An 18,761-nucleotide genomic window follows, 5' to 3' on the forward strand; every position below is an offset into this window, starting at 1 on the left:
CTTCTGTCATTTCCGTCATTTCGAGTTTCGGTCAGTCTATTCTTTATCTTAACCATTGCCATTTCAGGAAGCGGGTTACGTTGTTGTGTTGTCAGGTCATAAGCAATGGGTGACGTCGTTCACTCAAACACACCAACGCCTACCCCTACCCTACACATCACAATCGCCACACCTGCCATCACCGATCGCATCACAAATAACATCTCAAACGCTATCCTCCCAACGCCCAAATACTCACATACTGCACCCAAAGTACAAACTTCATTTTGTTTCTCAACCATATTGATCAGTGTGAAACTTAACGCCTGATCCTACTTAAATCTCATAAGGCAATGCTGTGTGTGATGTATGATGCTTGATGGGTTTGTTTCAATGAAAACCTCTAAACGTTGTTCACTGTACACATCAACAATTAATTACATAAACTATAAACACGGCAAAAAATAATTTTCAAATGTATTAAATTTTACATATACTCGACACACAGCACTGGTAAATCTCGACAACATGTCACGCATAATTTAACAACTACCAGTTACTCTAACATGTCCTGACAATAACAGCTCCTGCATAATTATCTCGATAATCACCCCTCAAGTCGCATATCTTAACAACATGCCCTAAATCATGTATGTCTCAACAACCCCTCATATATTCATAACCGTCTCTGTGGCCCGGAGACGATAAAATATGGTACTTGTTGTTACCCTGTCTGACGCTCGGCATTGAGGGGATAAACCAAGGACTGTTCGGCTCGGAGTATACTGTGTCTGACTGGGGTATTCATGTTAAACTGCGGAATGGCATCTCAGTGGGCTAGCACAATGAATCACACACACACACACACGCACGTGCACGCGCACACGCACGCACGCACGCACACACACACACACACACACACTTTGGTTATTATATAAGTGCAAAAATCTTGGACGCGACGTTAAACCCCATTTCACCTTACCTCACTTCAAATATTCATATCCCGACAAACCCCCAAACATGTATATCTCGATTAGGAAATCTTAAACTATATACATATATGTCCCTACAATAAACAAATCCCTCTCAACAAATCACCGAATGCGTATGCCTCCACCATTAGCGCTCAAGCACGCAAGTCTCTACAATAACCATTCAAACACGCATGTCTTGACAACAACGCTCCCTTCCTGTGTGTCAATGAAGGAAACAGCATACCCTATTTAATATACGGCCTTATTCTTCTCTCTGAAAACAGACCCGCCTATCGTCGTAACATCGTGTTTCACGGTACAGAACATCACCATGGACAAGCTTGACTGCTGCACATATTTTTACTTACTGAGTGTACGAGTTTAGTTTAATGGCGCTTTGGACCATGGTCAGATTATGTCTCAGCGACTCGGCGTTAATGCGTTTGGTAACATTCAATATTGTACTCACCGTGCGAAGCTTATTTCCCTTGTGACGGCGAATGCGAGGCTGAGAGCGGGGTTGACGTGGGCACCGCTGACGTTGGCGAGGGCAGAGATGATGACGGCGATGAAGAATCCTGCAGTGAGGATGTTATGCACGCTGCTGTGCCCATGTGTTCCCTCCACATGAAGACCCGCTCCTACACCGAAAACAATCAGCAAGAAACAGCCAAGAAACTCCGCGAACACAGCACGCCAAAACAATGGCTTTTTCAAGTCATCGATTTCTTCCGCCATAATCTTTTTCAAGGCACAACCGATTCCTGACTGCGATTCAGCTCGGCTGTTCAACGACATTGGAGCATGTCACTGTCAGGTTCAGAGTTTGATGTTACACTTGATGTTACTCTTGATGTTTAAACTTGATGTTACACTTGTCTATGACCAGTTCCCCCGAAGCACGTGTACCCTTCTAGCGTCTGTCACTCTGTGTCGGTCCGGCCAATTCTAACTGTGCAGTGGTGACACGGTCATGAAACCTCTTTTCAAATACCTGAAAAAACATAGGTCTAGTCTACGAGCTATAAAGGGGTGAAATCGGGACTAGTCCATTGCCCACAGAAAGGTACATGCCTATCTTATTTTTTAACTATATACAGTGTGAAAATCTAACACCCTATTGGACGGTTTATGTGTGAATAAACATCAGTAGTAACGATATATTGCATGACGTCCACCACCTAACCGGACCTACCTGGTTCCGCGCTGCCAATCAGATTAACGCCGTCAGTTCTGCCTGACTGCCGCTCTGCTTGTTATGTGGGGAGCAGCTACAAACGCTGGAAGGGGCGGGGAGAGACAGACAGATGATCGCACTAGTGAAGGACGAGATATCCACAGTGTTCAACAGTCCCAAGCCAAGCAGAAACGTTACCTGTCCGTTTGGTTTTAACAAAATCGCCACAGAGATGTATACATGGAGTACCTACCTACATGTATACACCTTTGCATATGTGTACTTATATACATGTACCTGTGAGCGTCCATGTATATATATATATATATATACACCTGCAGCCACTTGTATGTATACATGTATATCCACCGTAATGTGTACGTGGTATATACTCGCATACCCACCTCTAAGTACGTGTATCTGCATATACCATCCTATGTGTATACGTGCACATGCCTACTTCAAGTGCACCTGTTGCATATGTTGGTCTACTAATGACAGTACGCTTCAAATGCATGTTATATTCTTGTCATCAGTAATAACACCATAGCTCACGCCACTCTCTTCAGTAACGCTATAGTAATGTCATCGGCAATAACGTCATATCGCTGGCCGTGTCATGTCATGAGTAATAACGTTGTCTTACGCCATACTCTCGTCATCAGTAAAAACGTCTTATCACAGCCCAGACTCTCTTCATCGGCAAAAACGCCACATCTCGGATGAGACTTAAAAATACATAAAATATTAAGCACACCACAGACGTATATACGTCCGTGAGCACACTTACCAGCACATAAAAAAAATAATTTCATCTCAACGGTTAGCTACATGTATTGCATACCTAACACAAGTGTTAGATGGCTCACGCGGGGCTAATTATAACACTCGCTCACCTACACACTCAATCATGTCAATACATGAATCGTGACAATTGTGTACTCGCATGGAGTAACTTTTTTGCTTTAATGTCCCCTCTGAATGAAAACTTGCAATTATTTGATTTATTTGCCGTAACTGTGACGTAAATACAGAAGTGTGATGGTAGCGTTGTAGAGAGTGTACTAGCTTCTCAAAAGCCCGTGTTTGTATTCCCTCCACTCACACTGTGGTGGGGGTGGGGGGGTGGGGGGATGGGGACTAGGGAGGGGGGGAGTAGAAAGGTCATATCAACCTGCACCTGATGACTGGTATTGGACAACAACCAAAGCTGAATAAGCCTTTAGTAAATCTGTTTTTTTCTGAATATTGACATGACTGCGATATTTGACAATAAATTACCCCTTTAAGTGACTAGTCTGTACGTTGCGAGGCAATGACTCCGGCTGAAGTCACCTCATGGTACTAGTTTACGTTGACGGCCGAGAAAACTTAAGCGCCGCTCATACATTCAGAGTATATTTTTTTAGTTTTAATAAAATATTTCATATTCTTTGTTGCCTGAGGTTTCAAAATGAAATCAGACATTTTGCAATGTCGAGAAACGTGATTCAAAAGTTATAATGGTAACATTCAATGTCGAGTTAGATTATCTACATTATTATTCATGTCATGCCTGTTTTATAACATATTTTTTGTTTCATAATGCAATGAATATTTAGGTATAGTATTTACACCCAGACTAGTTTAGACTAAAGCACAGTCCTGCCTTGCATCACAAGCAAATAAAGCCATAATGGCAATATACAGGTATCAAAAGAGAGTAGGTAATAGTAATTGTACTCATCTTTTCAGGATTTTTGATGCAATGGTTACACCAATATTGTGCTATGGGTCAGAAATCTGGGGAACAACATATTGTAAAACTACTGAAAATGTCCAGATGATAATGTGCAAATATTTCCTGAAAGTTGGTAAAAGTACATGCAATAGTATGGTACTGGGTGAATGTGGTAGAGCTCCACTTCAGCTGACATACGTGTCACGGCCAGTTAAGTACTGGTGTAGACTAATCACTCTAGAAAGAAATAGGCCTAGGCTACCTCATCAATGTTATTTAATGTTAAAGTCTCTTGATGATGCTGGCAGAGTCACATGGGTTACACATATCAAACATATTCTTTTTCAATTTGGGTTTTGTTTTGTATGGATTAGCCAGGATGTTGGAAATATTAACTGTTTTATCAGATTATTTAAAATAAGACTTCTTGATAATGTTAAACAAAACTGATATTCTACACTGCACTCTTCTCATAAATGTGCTAACTATGTGTTGTATAAAACACTTTTACATGTGGAAACATACTTATGCATTGCTATTCCTTTACATTTGAGAATCTATTTCACAAGATTTGGTGTGGCAATTTTAGACTTATGACAGAAACAGGAAGATACACTAATATACCATACCATTTAAGACTATGCCCTCATTGTAGGCTAAATGACAAACTGTACTTAGAAGACGAGATTCATGTTTTACTTGTATGTGATGCATATACCTATATTAGAAAAAAGTATATCAGTAAATACATCAGAAATGACAGTGCAGTAAACATATTCATAAATATTATGAACACTCAAAATACACAAACAATAAGTGATCTCTGTTTATACCTATTCAATGTGCAAAAATAAGAAATATGTTCAATACCACTTAACATAGTTACCTATTTTCCAAGAATGCTACATACGGTATGTGTGTATGTGTGTGTATATGTATGTATGTATGTATGTATGTATGTATGTATGTATGTATATATGTATGTATGTATGTATGTATGTATGTATGTATGTATGTATATGTGTGTGTGTATGGATGAAAAATAGCGCTAAGAAATGAAACCTTTAAATCTGTATTTTGGGCCACTGGCCTCTATACTGAATAAAACTTGTCTTGAATAACCATGTCTAGCTTTGTTGTAAAGGTAAGTGCTGATATTGGGTCGTGTCATGTCGGGGATGTTATTGGTATTTGGTGTATGAGTCAAGGTACATTAGCGACACACCTAGAAGATGTTTAGAAGGATGTTTAGTACCACATGTGGCAACCGAACGCAGTACAGACACCTCCGTTACGACATGATTATACCAACATTTACCAAATCCACAATATTGCTCAAAAGTCATTCCCCTGGCGGTTTAACTCTTAATTCCTGTTCCAAAACAGGCAGTATGCTTTACCGAATACATTCAAATTATTCTAAGTCCTACGTAATATGACGTATCCAACAACTGCTTGCACACACTGCCTGTGGCTGCCACTCTTACAACGGTTTAAATACAATAGTGGTATCACTTAGGGCGAATAGTCAAGTAGGCCCTAAGTCTATTATTGTGGGGCAGTGTTTTCTTCTACCGCATGGCCTACGGTCATGACACAACAGTAGGCACATTCTGTGGAGTTGGTGCACGGTGCGTATGTGGTGCATCAGATGGTGTGTGTGTATGGCGTTTCACATGTTTTGTGTACGGTGTGTGTATGGTGTATCAGATGGTGTGTGTATGGCGTTTCACATGTTTTGTGTACGGTGTGTGTATGGTGTATCAGATGGTGTGTGTATGGTGTTTTACATGTTTTGTGTACGGTGTGTGTAATGTGCATCGGATAGTGTGTGTATGGTGTATGAGATGGTGTGTGTATGGTGTATCAGATGGTGTGTGTATGGCGTTTCACATGTTATGTGTACGGTGTGTGTATGGTGTATCAGATGGTGTGTGTGTATGGTGTTTTACATGTTTTGTGTACGGTGTGTGTATGGTCTATCAGATGGTGTGTGTATGGCGTTTCACATGTTTTGAGTACGGTGTGTGTATGGTGTATCAGATGGTGTGTGTATGGTGTTTTACATGTTTTGTGTTCGGTGCGTGTATGGTGTATCAGATGGTGTGTGTGTGTGGCATTTCACATGTTTTGTGTACGGTGTGTGTATGGTGTATCAGATGGTGTGTGTGTAGGGCGTTTCACATGTTTTGTGTACGGTGTGTGTATGGTGTATCAGATGGTGTGTGTATGGTGTTTTACATGTTTTGTGTTCGGTGCGTGTATGGTGTATCAGATGGTGTGTGTACTGTGTATCGGATGTTGTGTGTATGGTGGTTCACATGTTTTGTGAACGGTGTGTGTATGGTGTATCAGATGGTCTGTGTATGGCGTTTCACAGGTTTTGTGTACGGTGCGTATATAGAGTATCAGATGGTGTGTGTATGGCGTTTTACATGTTTTGTGTTCGGTGCGTGTATGGTGTATCAGATGGTGTGTGCATGGTGTTTTACATGTTTTGTGTACGGTGTGTGTATGGTGTATCAGATGGTGTGTGTATGGCGTTTCACATGTTTTGTGTTCGGTGCGTGTATGGCGTATCAGATGGTGTGTGTGTATGGCGTTTAATATGTTTTGTGTACGGTGTGTGTATGGTGTATCAGATGGTGTGTGTGTATGGCGTTTCACATGTTTTGTGTACGGTGTGTGTATGGTGTATCAGATGGTGTGTGTACTGTGTATCGGATGGGGTATGTATGGTGTATCACAAGTTTTGTGTACGGTGCGTATATAGTGTGTCAGATTGTGTGTGTAATGTGTATCGGATGGTGTTATGTATGGTGTATCAGATGGTGTGTGTATGGTGTTTTACATGTTTTGTGTTCGGTGCGTGTATGGTGTATCAGATGGTGTGTGTGTATGGCGTTTCACATGTTTTGTGTACGGTGTGTGTATGGTGTATCAGATTGTGTGTGTATGGTGTTTGACATGTTTTATGTACGGTGCGTGTATGGTGTATCAGATGGTGTGTGTGTATGGCGTTGTGTGTACGGTGTGTGTATGGTGTGTGTATGGTATTTTACATGTTTTGTGTACGGTGCGTGTATGGTGTATCAGATGGTGTGTGTATTGTGTTTTACATGTTTTGTACACGGTGCGTGTATGGTGTATCAGATGGTGTGTGTAATGTGTATCGGATAGTGTATGTATGGTGTATCAGATGGTGTGTGTACTGTGTATTGGATGGTGTATGTATTGTGTATCAGATGGTGTGTGTAATCGCGTTTCACATGTTTTGTGTACGGTGTGTGTATGGTGTATCAGATGGTGTGTGTACTGCGTATCGCATGGTGTATGTATGGTGTGTGTATGGTCATTTACATCTTTTATGTACGGTGCGTGTATAGTGTATCGGATGGTGTGTGTATAGTGTATCAGAAAGTGTGTGTATAGTGTAACGGATGGTGTGTGTATAGTGTATCAGAAAGTGTGTGTATAGTGTAACGGATGGTGTGTGTACGGTGTATCAGAAAGTGTGTGTATAGTGTAACGGATGGTGTGTGTATAGTGTATCAGAAAGTGTGTGTATAGTGTAACGGATGGTGTGTGTATATTGTATCAGAAAGTGTGTGTTTAGTGTAACGGATGGTGTGTGTATAGTGTATCAGAAAGTGTGTGTATAGTGTATCGGATGGTGTGTGTACGGTGTATCAGATGGTGTGTGTATAGTGTATCGGATGGTGTGTGTACGGTGTATCAGATAGTGTGTATGGTATATCAGAAAGTGTGTGTATAGTGCATCGGATGGTGTGTGTACGGTATATCGGATGATGTGTGTATAGTGTATCGGATGGTGTGTGTATAGTGTATCGGAAAGTATGTGTATAGCGTATCGGATGGTGTGTGTATAGTGTATCGGATGGTGTGTGTATAGTGTATCGGATGGTGTGTGTATAGTGTATCAGAAAGTGTGTGTATAGTGTAACGGATGGTGTGTGTATAGTGTATCAGAAAGTGTGTGTATAGTGTATCGGGTTGTGTGTGTATAGTGTATCAGAAAGTGTGTGTATAGTGTATCAGATGGTGTCTGTATAGTGTATCGGATGGTGTGTGTATAGTGTATTTGAAAGTGTGTGTATAGTGTAACGGATGGTGTGTGTATAGTGTATCAGAAAGTGTGTGTATAGTGTAACGGATAGTGTGTGTATGGTGTATCAGAAAGTGTGTGTATAGTGTAACGGATGGTGTGTGTATAGTGTATCAGAAAGTGTGTGTATAGTGTAACGGATGGTGTGTGTACTGTGTATTGGATGGTGTATGTATTGTGTATCAGATGGTGTGTGTAATCGCGTTTCACATGTTTTGTGTACGGTGTGTGTATGGTGTATCGGATGGTGTGTGTACTGCGTATCGCATGGTGTGTGTATGGTGTGTGTATGGTCATTTACATCTTTTATGTACGGTGCGTGTATAGTGTATCGGATGGTGTGTGTATAGTGTATCAGAAAGTGTGTGTATAGTGTAACGGATGGTGTGTGTATGGTGTATCAGAAAGTGTGTGTATAGTGTAACGGATGGTGTGTGTATAGTGTATCAGAAAGTGTGTGTATAGTGTAACGGATGGTGTGTGTATGGTGTATCAGAAAGTGTGTGTATAGTGTAACGGATGGTGTATGTATGGTGTATCAGAAAGTGTGTGTATAGTGTAACGGATGGTGTATGTATGGTGTATCAGAAAGTGTGTGTATAGTGTAACGGATTGTGTGTGTATGGTGTATCAGAAAGTGTGTGTATAGTGTAACGGATGGTGTGTGTATGGTGTATCAGAAAGTGTGTGTATAGTGTATCGGATGGTGTGTGTATAGTGTATCAGAAAGTGTGTGTATAGTGTAACGGATGGTGTATGTATGGTGTATCAGAAAGTGTGTGTATAGTGTAACGGATGGTGTGTGTATGGTGTATCAGAAAGTGTGTGTATGGTGTAACGGATGGTGTGTATATAGTGTATCAGAAAGTGTGTGTATAGTGTATCGGATGGTGTGTGTACGTTGTATCAGATGGTGTGTGTACGGTGTATCAGATGGTGTGTGTATAGTGTATCGGATGGTGTGTGTACGGTGTATCAGATAGTGTGTATGGTATATCAGAAAGTGTGTGTATAGTGCATCGGATGGCGTGTGTACGGTATATCGGATGATGTGTGTATAGTGTATCGGATGGTGTGTGTATAGTGTATCAGAAAGTGTGTGTATAGCGTATCGGATGGTGTGTGTATAGTGTATCAGAAAGTGTGTGTATAGTGTATCGGATGGTGTGTGTATAGTGTATCAGAAAGTGTGTGTATAGTGTAACGGATGGTGTGTGTATAGTGTATCAGAAAGTGTGTGTATAGTGTATCGGGTTGTGTGTGTATAGTGTATCAGAAAGTGTGTGTATAGTGTATCAGATGGTGTGTGTAGAGTGTATCGGATGGTGTGTGTATAGTGTATTAGAAAGTGTGTGTATAGTGTAACGGATGGTGTGTGTATAATGTATCAGAAAGTGTGTGTATAGTGTAACGGATGGTGTGTGTATGGTGTATCAGAAAGTGTGTGTATAGTGTAACGGATGGTGTGTGTATAGTGTATCAGAAAGTGTGTGTATAGTGTAACGGATGGTGTGTGTATAGTGTATCAGAAAGTGTGTGTATAGTGTATCGGATGGTGTGTGTATAGTGTATCAGAAAGTGTGTGTATGGTGTATCGGATGGTGTGTCTATAGTGTATCAGAAAGTGTGTGTATAGTGTAACGGATGGTGTGTGTATAGTGTATCAGAAAGTGTGTGTATAGTGTAACGGATGGTGTGTGTATGGTGTATCAGAAAGTGTGTGTATAGTGTAACGGATGGTGTGTGTATAGTGTATCAGAAAGAGTGTGTATAGTGTATCGGGTTGTGCGTACATGATTATCAAATGGTGTGTTTATGGTGTATCGGATGGTGTGTGTATGGTGTATCAGAAAGTGTGTGTACGGTGTATCAGAAGGTGCGTATATATGCAACTGAAAAGCTTAAGGACCCCTAGATTCTTTCATATTACTATAAAGGATCTATCATGCCATGAAATACTAACTTTCGAAATTTGAAAGATTCGGGCGGTCCCTAATTTGTTTAATAGTTTATAATCACTGGGTGTATGCATGGTGTGTCACAGCAAAAATACCAACGGCACTTGGCATGTCACATTGTGTAAAACATTGTGTGTTATATCTCTTCGTATGTGGTATGTCATATAGCAAGTTATTGCGTGTCTAATAATTCGGTGTAAAATGTACACAAGAGTTTGTCAGAGATTTAAAGAAACAAATGTTGTCACTCGATGAACCTCACCATTGTCCAACAATGGCGGGTGGTGGTTATTGCTTGTATGTAATATATACAGTAACGGAGGTCAACAACGCGGTCAGTTGATATAAGGTATTCACATGGCCGGAGATGAAACAAATGTCAGTCAGGGTGTGTAAATACCGCCAAGTTGAATGCCCTTCGTAGCAAGGTATTGTTTGCCGTGTTCAGGACTGTTAGTCCAGCAGAAGAGGTGCTCCTGTCTGGCGAGGTAGTAAGACCGAGTTAATATTCACCTGCCAGGATTTGTTTAAAAGTACTGATATATATGAACACTTTCGTGTGTCAGTGTATGAATGTGTGTATATATTACTCTCAGTTGTCAACAGGAATGGGCATTTAAAAGTGACTGAAACGTTCGTACAATCACAGATGTAATTGCTTTGTTTTCGTTGTTGTTTAACGCCCCACTCAGCAATATTCCAGCTATATGACGGCGGTCATATAATCGAGTCTGGAGCAGACAACCCAGTAACTGATATCATGAGCATCGACCCTCGAAATTGGGATACGATGACATGCATCGACCAAGTCAGCGAGCCTGACCACCCGATCCCGTTAGTCGCCTCTTACGACTAGTACAGTCGCCTCTATCGCAAGATTGCAACTGTTAAATCATTGTTACCTCCGTTGTGGTCGAGAGTTCAAAAGGATATGATACTTGATAGTGTTTAAACATAAAAATGATGACATGCTTATTTCGAAGGTGTTAGGGAACAAATAGTCATCTTTTATGGTATTTTTTGTATTATAAGTAAACATTAATGTTTACAGAGGTCGGGAAAATCTTTGTATTGACCTCTATCAGTTGCTATCTTGAGACAAGAATAAGCTATGTTTTAGAGCAGTATAAGCGATGTATAGAGAGCAGTATAAGCAGTGAATAGAGATCAGTGTTTTAAGAGCAGTATAAGCAGTGAATAGAGATCAGTGTATAGAGAGCAGTATAAACAGTATATAGAGATCAGTATAAGCGGTGTATAGAGAGCAGTATAAACAGTGAATAGAGCGGTATACGCAGTGTATAAAGAGTAGTATAAGCAGTGTATAAAGAGTAGTATAAGCAGTGTATAAAGAGCAGTATCAACAGTGAATAGAACAGTATAGGCAGTGTATAGAGAGCAGTATAAGCTATGTATATAGAGCAGTATAAGCAGTGTATAAAGAGCAGTATAAACAGCGTATAGAGATCAGTATAAGCAGTGTGTAGAGATCAGTATAAGCAGTGCATGAAGAGCAGTATCAACAGTGAATAGAGCAGTATAGGCAGTGTATAGGGATCAGTATAAGCAGTGCATAAAGAGCAGTATCAACAGTGTATAGAGAGCAGTATAAACAGTGCATAGAGATCAGTATAAGCATCGTATAGCGATCAGTATAAGCAGTACATAAAGAGCAGTATCAACAATGTATAGAGAGCAGTATAAGCAGTGTATAGAGATCAGTATATACAGTGTATATAGATCAGTATAAGCAGTGTATGGGGATCAGTATAAACAGTGTATAGAGATCAGTATAGGCAGTGTATAGAGATCAGTATAAACAGTGTATAGAGAGCAGTATAAGCAGTGTATAGAGATTAGTATAAACAGTGTATAGAGATCAGCATAAGCAGTGTATAGAGATCAGTATAAACAGTGTATAGAGATCAGTATAAACAGTGTATAGAGAGCAGTATAAGCAGTGTATAGAGATCAGTATAAACAGTGTATAGAGATCAGTATAAGCAGTGTATAGAGATCAGTATAAACAGTGTATAGAGATCAGTATAAACAGTGTATAGAGAGCAGTATAAGCAATGTATAGAGATCAGTATAAGCATCGTATAGCGATCAGTATAAGCAGTGCATAAAGAACAGTATCAACAGCGTATAGAGAGCAGTATAAGCAGTGTATAGAGATCAGTATAAGCAGTGTATAGAGATCAGTATAAGCAGTGCATAAAGAGCAGTATCAACAGTGTATAGAGAGCAGTATAAGCAGTGTATAGAGATCAGTATAAGCAGTGTATAGAGATCAGTATAAGCAGTGCATAAAGAACAGTATCAACAGCGTATAGAGATCAGTATAAGCAGTGTATAGAGATCAGTATAAGCAGTGTATAGAGATCAGTATAAGCAGTGTATAGAGAGAAGGATAAACTATGTATATAGAGCAGTATAAGCAGTGTATAGAGAGAAGGATGAGCTATGTATAGAGATCAGTATAAGCAGTTTATAGAGAGAAGGATAAGCTATGTATATAGATCAGTATAAGCAGTGTATAGAGAGAAGGATAAGCTATGTATATAGATCAGTATAAGCAGTGTATAGAGAGCAGTATCAACAGTGTATAGAGAGCAGTATAAGCAGTGTATAGAGATCAGTATAAGCAGTGTATAGAGATCAGTATAAGCAGTGCATAAAGAACAGTATCAACAGCGTATAGAGATCAGTATAAGCAGTGTATAGAGATCAGTATAAGCAGTGTATAGAGATCAGTATAAGCAGTGTATAGAGAGAAGGATAAACTATGTATATAGAGCAGTATAAGCAGTGTATAGAGAGAAGGATGAGCTATGTATAGAGATCAGTATAAGCAGTTTATAGAGAGAAGGATAAGCTATGTATATAGATCAGTATAAGCAGTGTATAGAGAGAAGGATAAGCTATGTATATAGATCAGTATAAGCAGTGTATAGAGAGAAGGATAAGCTATGTATATAGTGGATCAAGGGCAGTACATAAAGAGCGGTATTATCTGTCGTTGATTTCCTAGAGCCAAGAGATGCAGCAGCGAATGCCACACTAACCCTAGTTCTGAGAGATGGACAGCTGCTCGAACGTATTTAAACAGAGCAGCCAAAGATAAACATGAAATCATATTAATACATGTATACAAAAATAGAAATCCTATCAACACTCGCAATATATATGTGTGCCCTACTCACATACAGTAGTCCCAAAGAGGGACAGGTCAGCCGAAATTGCTGAGACAGAAGGCGACCTTTTCAACACTTAAAGCAATAACAACAACGGTATTAGCAGTGCGCGGTTTTCATAGTGAGTGAGTGAACAGCCCTATGACATATGTCGTAGTATTATTCTCTACTGTATTAAAATACAACTCATGAACACTCCTGCAGATTGGTGTACGACATCACTCACAGTGCCTGTTTACACGGCCTGGGGGTGGGGGGGGGGGGGGGGGGGGGGGTGGGGGGGGGGGGGTGGGGAGCGTAGACGTGTTCATGTCACTGGGGAAACATGTAAGGAGGACTCACTCATCACTGGAGTGGGAATGAGAATTCATACGTTTAGGAAACAAAGCTCGTCGAGTAGGAGAAACACATCGCAATATCTGCAGTAAACTACGGTTATAACGTACTCAAAGGGACTACTAATTTTAGTTCGTTATAACCGTAGTTCGTTATAAGCATATATACAGCATAACTACAGCAAATAGCCGGGACCAAAAAGTAAGTTCGTTATTTCTGTCAGTTCGTTATAAACGTGTTCGTTTTAACCGAAGTCTGCTGTATTTTATAAAATAATGTAAAGTTAATCCTCCGATTTATATTACACCTCTAAATACGACTTGAATATAACAAACACTGTCCTTGGTAAGGAAGAGCATTAATGGATGTCAACTCCTTTATTATGAGGAACACAGCGTATATACTTCCTTCGCCAGGTGAATGAATGCTATGAGGCAGAGAGCATATATGTACATGTAAGGACAACAAAAGTAATAAGATAACAAAAGGTAACTTAACAACGGAAGCGAACAAATAATAGTTAAGTCACCTTGTGTTCCTCATAATATAGAAGTTGATCTTATAGCTAAGCATGGGTGTACGCAACTCCTGACTGACTCGGGCTGAAAATATACATTTAAGTGTGTCTGTACACGGCTCCGGACTGATATTATAGTTAAGTGTGTCTCTACACGGCTCCGGACTTATATTATAGTTAAGTGTGTCTGTACACGGCTCCAGACTGATATAATAGTTAAGCGTGTCTGTACACGGCTCTGGACTGATATTATAGTTAAGTGTGTCTGTACTCGGCTCTAGACTGATATTATAGTTAAGTGTGTCTGTACACGGCTCCAGACTGATATAATAGTTACGTGTGTCTATACACGGCTCTGGACTGATATTATAGTTAAGTGTGTCTGTACTTGGCTCCAGACTGATATCATAGTTAAGTGTGTCTGTACACGGCTCCGGACTTATATTATACTTAAGTGTGTCTGTACACGGCTCCGGACTGATATTATAGTTAAGTGTGTCTGTACATGGCTCCGGACTGATATTATAGTTAAGTGTGTCTGTACACGGCTCCAGACTGATATAATAGTTAAGTGTGTCTGTACACGGCTCTGGACTGATATTATAGTTAAGTGTGTCTGTACTCGGCTCTAGACTGATATTATAGTTAAGTGTGTCTGTACACGGCTCCAGACTGATATAATAGTTACGTGTGTCTATACACGGCTCTGGACTGATATTATAGTTAAGTGTGTCTGTACTCGGCTCCAGACTGATATCATAGTTAAGTGTGTCTGTACACGGCTCCGGACTTATATTATAGTTAAGTGTGTCTGTACACGGCTCCGGACTGATATTATAGTTAAGTGTGTCTGTACACGGCTCCAGACTGATATAATAGTTAAGTGTGTCTGTACACGGCTCTGGACTGATATTATAGTTAAGTGTGTCTATACTCGGCTCCAGACTGATATTATAGTTAGGTATGTGTGCACTCGGCCCGAGACTGATATTATAGTTAAGTGTGTGTGTACTCGGCTCCAGACTGATATTATAGTTATGTATGTGTGCACTCGGCCCCAGACTGATATTATAGTTAAGTGTGTGTGTACTCGGCTCCAGACTGATACTATAGTTAAGTGTGTGTGTACTCGGCTCCAGACTGATATTATAGTTAAGTGTGTGTGTACTCGGCTCCAGACTGATATTATAGTTAAGTGTGTGTGTACTCGGCTCCAGGCTGATATTATAGTTAAATATATGTGTGTACTCGGCACAGGACTGATATTATAGTTAAGTGTGTCTATACTCGGCTCCAGACTGATATTATAGTTAGGTATGTGTGCACTCGGCCCCAGACTGATATTATAGTTAAGTGTGTGTGTACTCGGCTCCAGACTGATATTATAGTTAAGTGTGTGTGTACTCGGCTCTGGACTGATATTATAGTTCAGTGTGTGTGCACTCGGCTCCAGGCTGATATTATAGTTAAATATGTGTGTACTCGGCACAGGACTGATATTATAGTTAAGTGTGTCTGTACTCGGCTCCAGACTGATATTATAGTTAAGTGTGTGTGTACTCGGCTCCTGACTGATATTATAGTTAAGTGGGCCTGTACTCGGCTCAGGACTGATATTATAGTTAAGTGTGTGTGTACTCGGCTCCAGACTGATATTATAGTTAAGTGTGTGTGTACTCGGCTCCTGACTGATATTATAGTTAAATATGTGTGTACTCGGCACAGGACTGATATTATAGTTAAAAGTGTGTCTATTTGGCTCCAGACTGATATTATAGTTAAGTGTGCGTGAACTCGGCTCTGGACTGATATTATACTTAAGTGGGCCTGTACTCGGCTCAGGACTGATATTATAGTTAAGTGTGTGTGTACTCGGCCCCAGACTGTCCTTGTGGTGGTGTTCTGCGTGGTCTGTTTCATCTGATCACGTGATATGCTATTTTTGAAATTTGACATGTATACGAGACGCAACGAGTGCGCTCCGCTGACATACTAGCCAGACATGGGGCTAGATATATAGGGAATAGACTGACTGGGCCCAGAGATAATATGTGCACACAATGCAACCACATTGATATGTCACAGTTAGTACACCTCGGGTTGCGCACTTAAAGTTCAATGATTGAAGGTATCACACGATATCAGTAAGCTTTCTGAAGCAAGTAAAGATTAATGTATGTGAAAGACATATGCAATTCGTTTTAATGTTGGATATTGTAGATATATTTGTTGGACAAACTATGACACAACGTGATGCAATTTTATTGGGTGATAATAATTTTATAAACTTGATTATGATATTCGGTGTAATGGGATGATAATTGCTACAAACGTGGACAAGTCTTGTCATATTACACCTATTCTAAGGTTAGAACTGAATCTTCGATTACAGTAAACTACGGTTATAACGAACTCAAATGGACTACTAATTTTAGTTCGTTATAACCGTAGTTCGTTATAAGCACATATTCAGCATAACAACAGCAAGTCGTCGGGACCAAAAAGTAAGTTCGTTATATCCGTCAGTTCGTTATAAGCGTGTTCGTTATAACCGTAGTTTACTGTATATGTATAATAATATGTATAATATCAGCCCATTGAGATGAATAGATATGAATTGTAGCCTGATCACAGTAAACTACGGTTATACCGAACTCAAAGGGACTATTATTATTATTTCGTAATAACCGTAGTTCGTTAAAAGCATATATACAGCATGTATACAGCAAATGGCCGGGACTGAAAAACGTTCGTTAAGTTCGTTATATTGGTCACTTCTTTATAAGCGTGTTTTTTATAAATGTAGTTAACTGTATTATAACGCAATATGTTTAACGTTGATGTTGTCGTCGATATCATTTGACTTTTGTTTGTTTGTTGTTTTACGCCGCACTCAGCAATGTTCCAGCTATATGACGGTGGTATGTACATAATCAAGTACCAGATAATCCGATGATTGACATCATGAGCATCCACCCACAGCATTTGGGATACGATGACATGCATCAGTCAGTGAAGTAGATGGGTACCCATCAATGTTTTACGGGTAAATGCTACACGATATGACTTGAATGTTTACATCCTGGTAACCCGACCTCCAGGCAAAGGTTGCGTTCGTATTGTGCCCGTGTAGGTTTGTATAGTATCTCAAGTAATATGTACTCCAATATAAAATCACCAAGGACATACATCAACACTCAGCTTTAACGAATGAGAAATATACCAAATGATTAACGCAAAATTAAAACGAGTTTAAATCTCCCATTTGTTATAAAGGGAATTAATTTGAAACCACTGAGGTAATTGTGAAAATCAGCATTCATCAGAAAAAGATTTTTTTAACATTGACTGATGTGAATAATTAGGAAATACGCCCTCCGTATCGAAATAGTTATTCTCAACATACCTGAATATCTGTAGATATCCTATAGATGTGAACGGGTATAGCACTGGTCGCGAGTACCCAAGTTACACTAGTGAAATAGCGCTAATGCTCGCCACTCCCGTATGCAAATAACCTAGTCTTCTTATTACAGGGTTTAGTTGAATCTTACGTATTTGCTCAGTAAAAGCTTAAGCGAAACATACACCGGCTAGAAAGGCAGCCCAAAGATATAATGGGCCTTTTAAACTACGTGTGTCTTGACGTCATATGTGATTCATGTACATATTTCATGACTGAATGACCCGCGGCAATACAGCCAGCAATTTTATGTGTTTTCACTTGTGTTGTCTTCGCAAGCTCGGAGGTTCACACAATTTAAACTGCGCTTTTAGATGGTTCACACTTCGATGAACCCATCCAAACTGACATTCAAATCTCATAATTTCATAATTTGTAGTTTACTGGCTGAATAATATCGTAACAATGTTTGCTTAAGTTTGAAGTCCTGTGGTTTCGCCGAAGAACACTGCAACAATGTTTCTTTGTCGGTATTTGTCGGCTCTCGGTTACATACGTTTCCCTACTCATACTCGGTTACGCAAAGAAAAATAGTTCTACGAATATATACAACATAATCTGCAAATATGTCAACATCAACATAATTTTATTCTCTGTACAAATTGACAAACAATATGTGGGATTAATCAAATCTTAAAAATAGGTAACAGGAAAGAGAATACAAATATAACCATGACCTCGATGCACAGAGGCGAGGTCAACCTTCAAGCGCGGATTTATATATGACGTCACATAAGTTTGAAAAGTGGTGAATTTGTAGTCGAACGGGAGCATGAGGACGAAATTTATACTTACTGCTATTGAAAATGATGTTTATGGAACAGTTATAGAAAACACCCCGACGCATGAACCCTCCCATAGCACTAGCAAATTGGGAATATCACTGATTTATGAATGTGTTGCTTGTGTTTGGATAATCGCAAACCTATTCGGACTATGTTGAATTGACAGGTGGGGATTGAACGGAGTGCTCTGAAACTTGTGTTTTGTGTTAATTTTCAACATCAGGGTGTGTTATATTTGGAGTTTGGGATTTGTCGCGTGTGCTGTAATACTTTGCTTAGCTAGTGTTTCTTGTCAACAGAGATTGACCTACAGTATGACCTGATGCCAGCTTCATTTCTGTGCCCCGTTATTCCTCATGTGCCGCCGCTTCTCAGCCTGGAATGTACGGAGAACTCAGAAACCGGAATAGTAATTCCGTCCACACATATTTTCTCGTTTCCAATGACCAATCGGTAAAACAGATAGGCAATTTAAGTTTCTTTCCTAACCTTTTTATGTTTTACGGTTTCCCAAAATCTTGGATTTTGT

The 18,761-nt window shown here is 39.8% G+C and overlaps 1 protein-coding gene across 1 annotated transcript in view; it reads right to left on the reverse strand.

Moving 5' to 3' along the window:
- The window catches only part of LOC139465897 (aquaporin AQPAe.a-like), a 31,886-nt gene extending 14,325 nt beyond the window's left edge, over nt 1-17,561 (reverse strand). The window contains exons 1-2 of the mRNA XM_071247884.1: nt 17,391-17,561; nt 1,423-1,947 (exon numbers count right to left, since the gene is read on the reverse strand). Coding sequence (XP_071103985.1) covers nt 1,423-1,751 — 329 coding nt within the window. The 5' untranslated portion in view covers nt 1,752-1,947; nt 17,391-17,561. The remainder of the gene's footprint in view (nt 1-1,422; nt 1,948-17,390) is intronic.
- Between the last annotated feature and the right edge of the window lie 1,200 nt (nt 17,562-18,761).

The sequence above is a fragment of the Haliotis cracherodii genome, unplaced genomic scaffold, assembly GCF_022045235.1.
Source record: "Haliotis cracherodii isolate W230 unplaced genomic scaffold, xgHalCrac1.p SCAF_18, whole genome shotgun sequence".
In the NCBI taxonomy this organism is placed as follows: Eukaryota; Metazoa; Mollusca; class Gastropoda; order Lepetellida; family Haliotidae; genus Haliotis; species Haliotis cracherodii.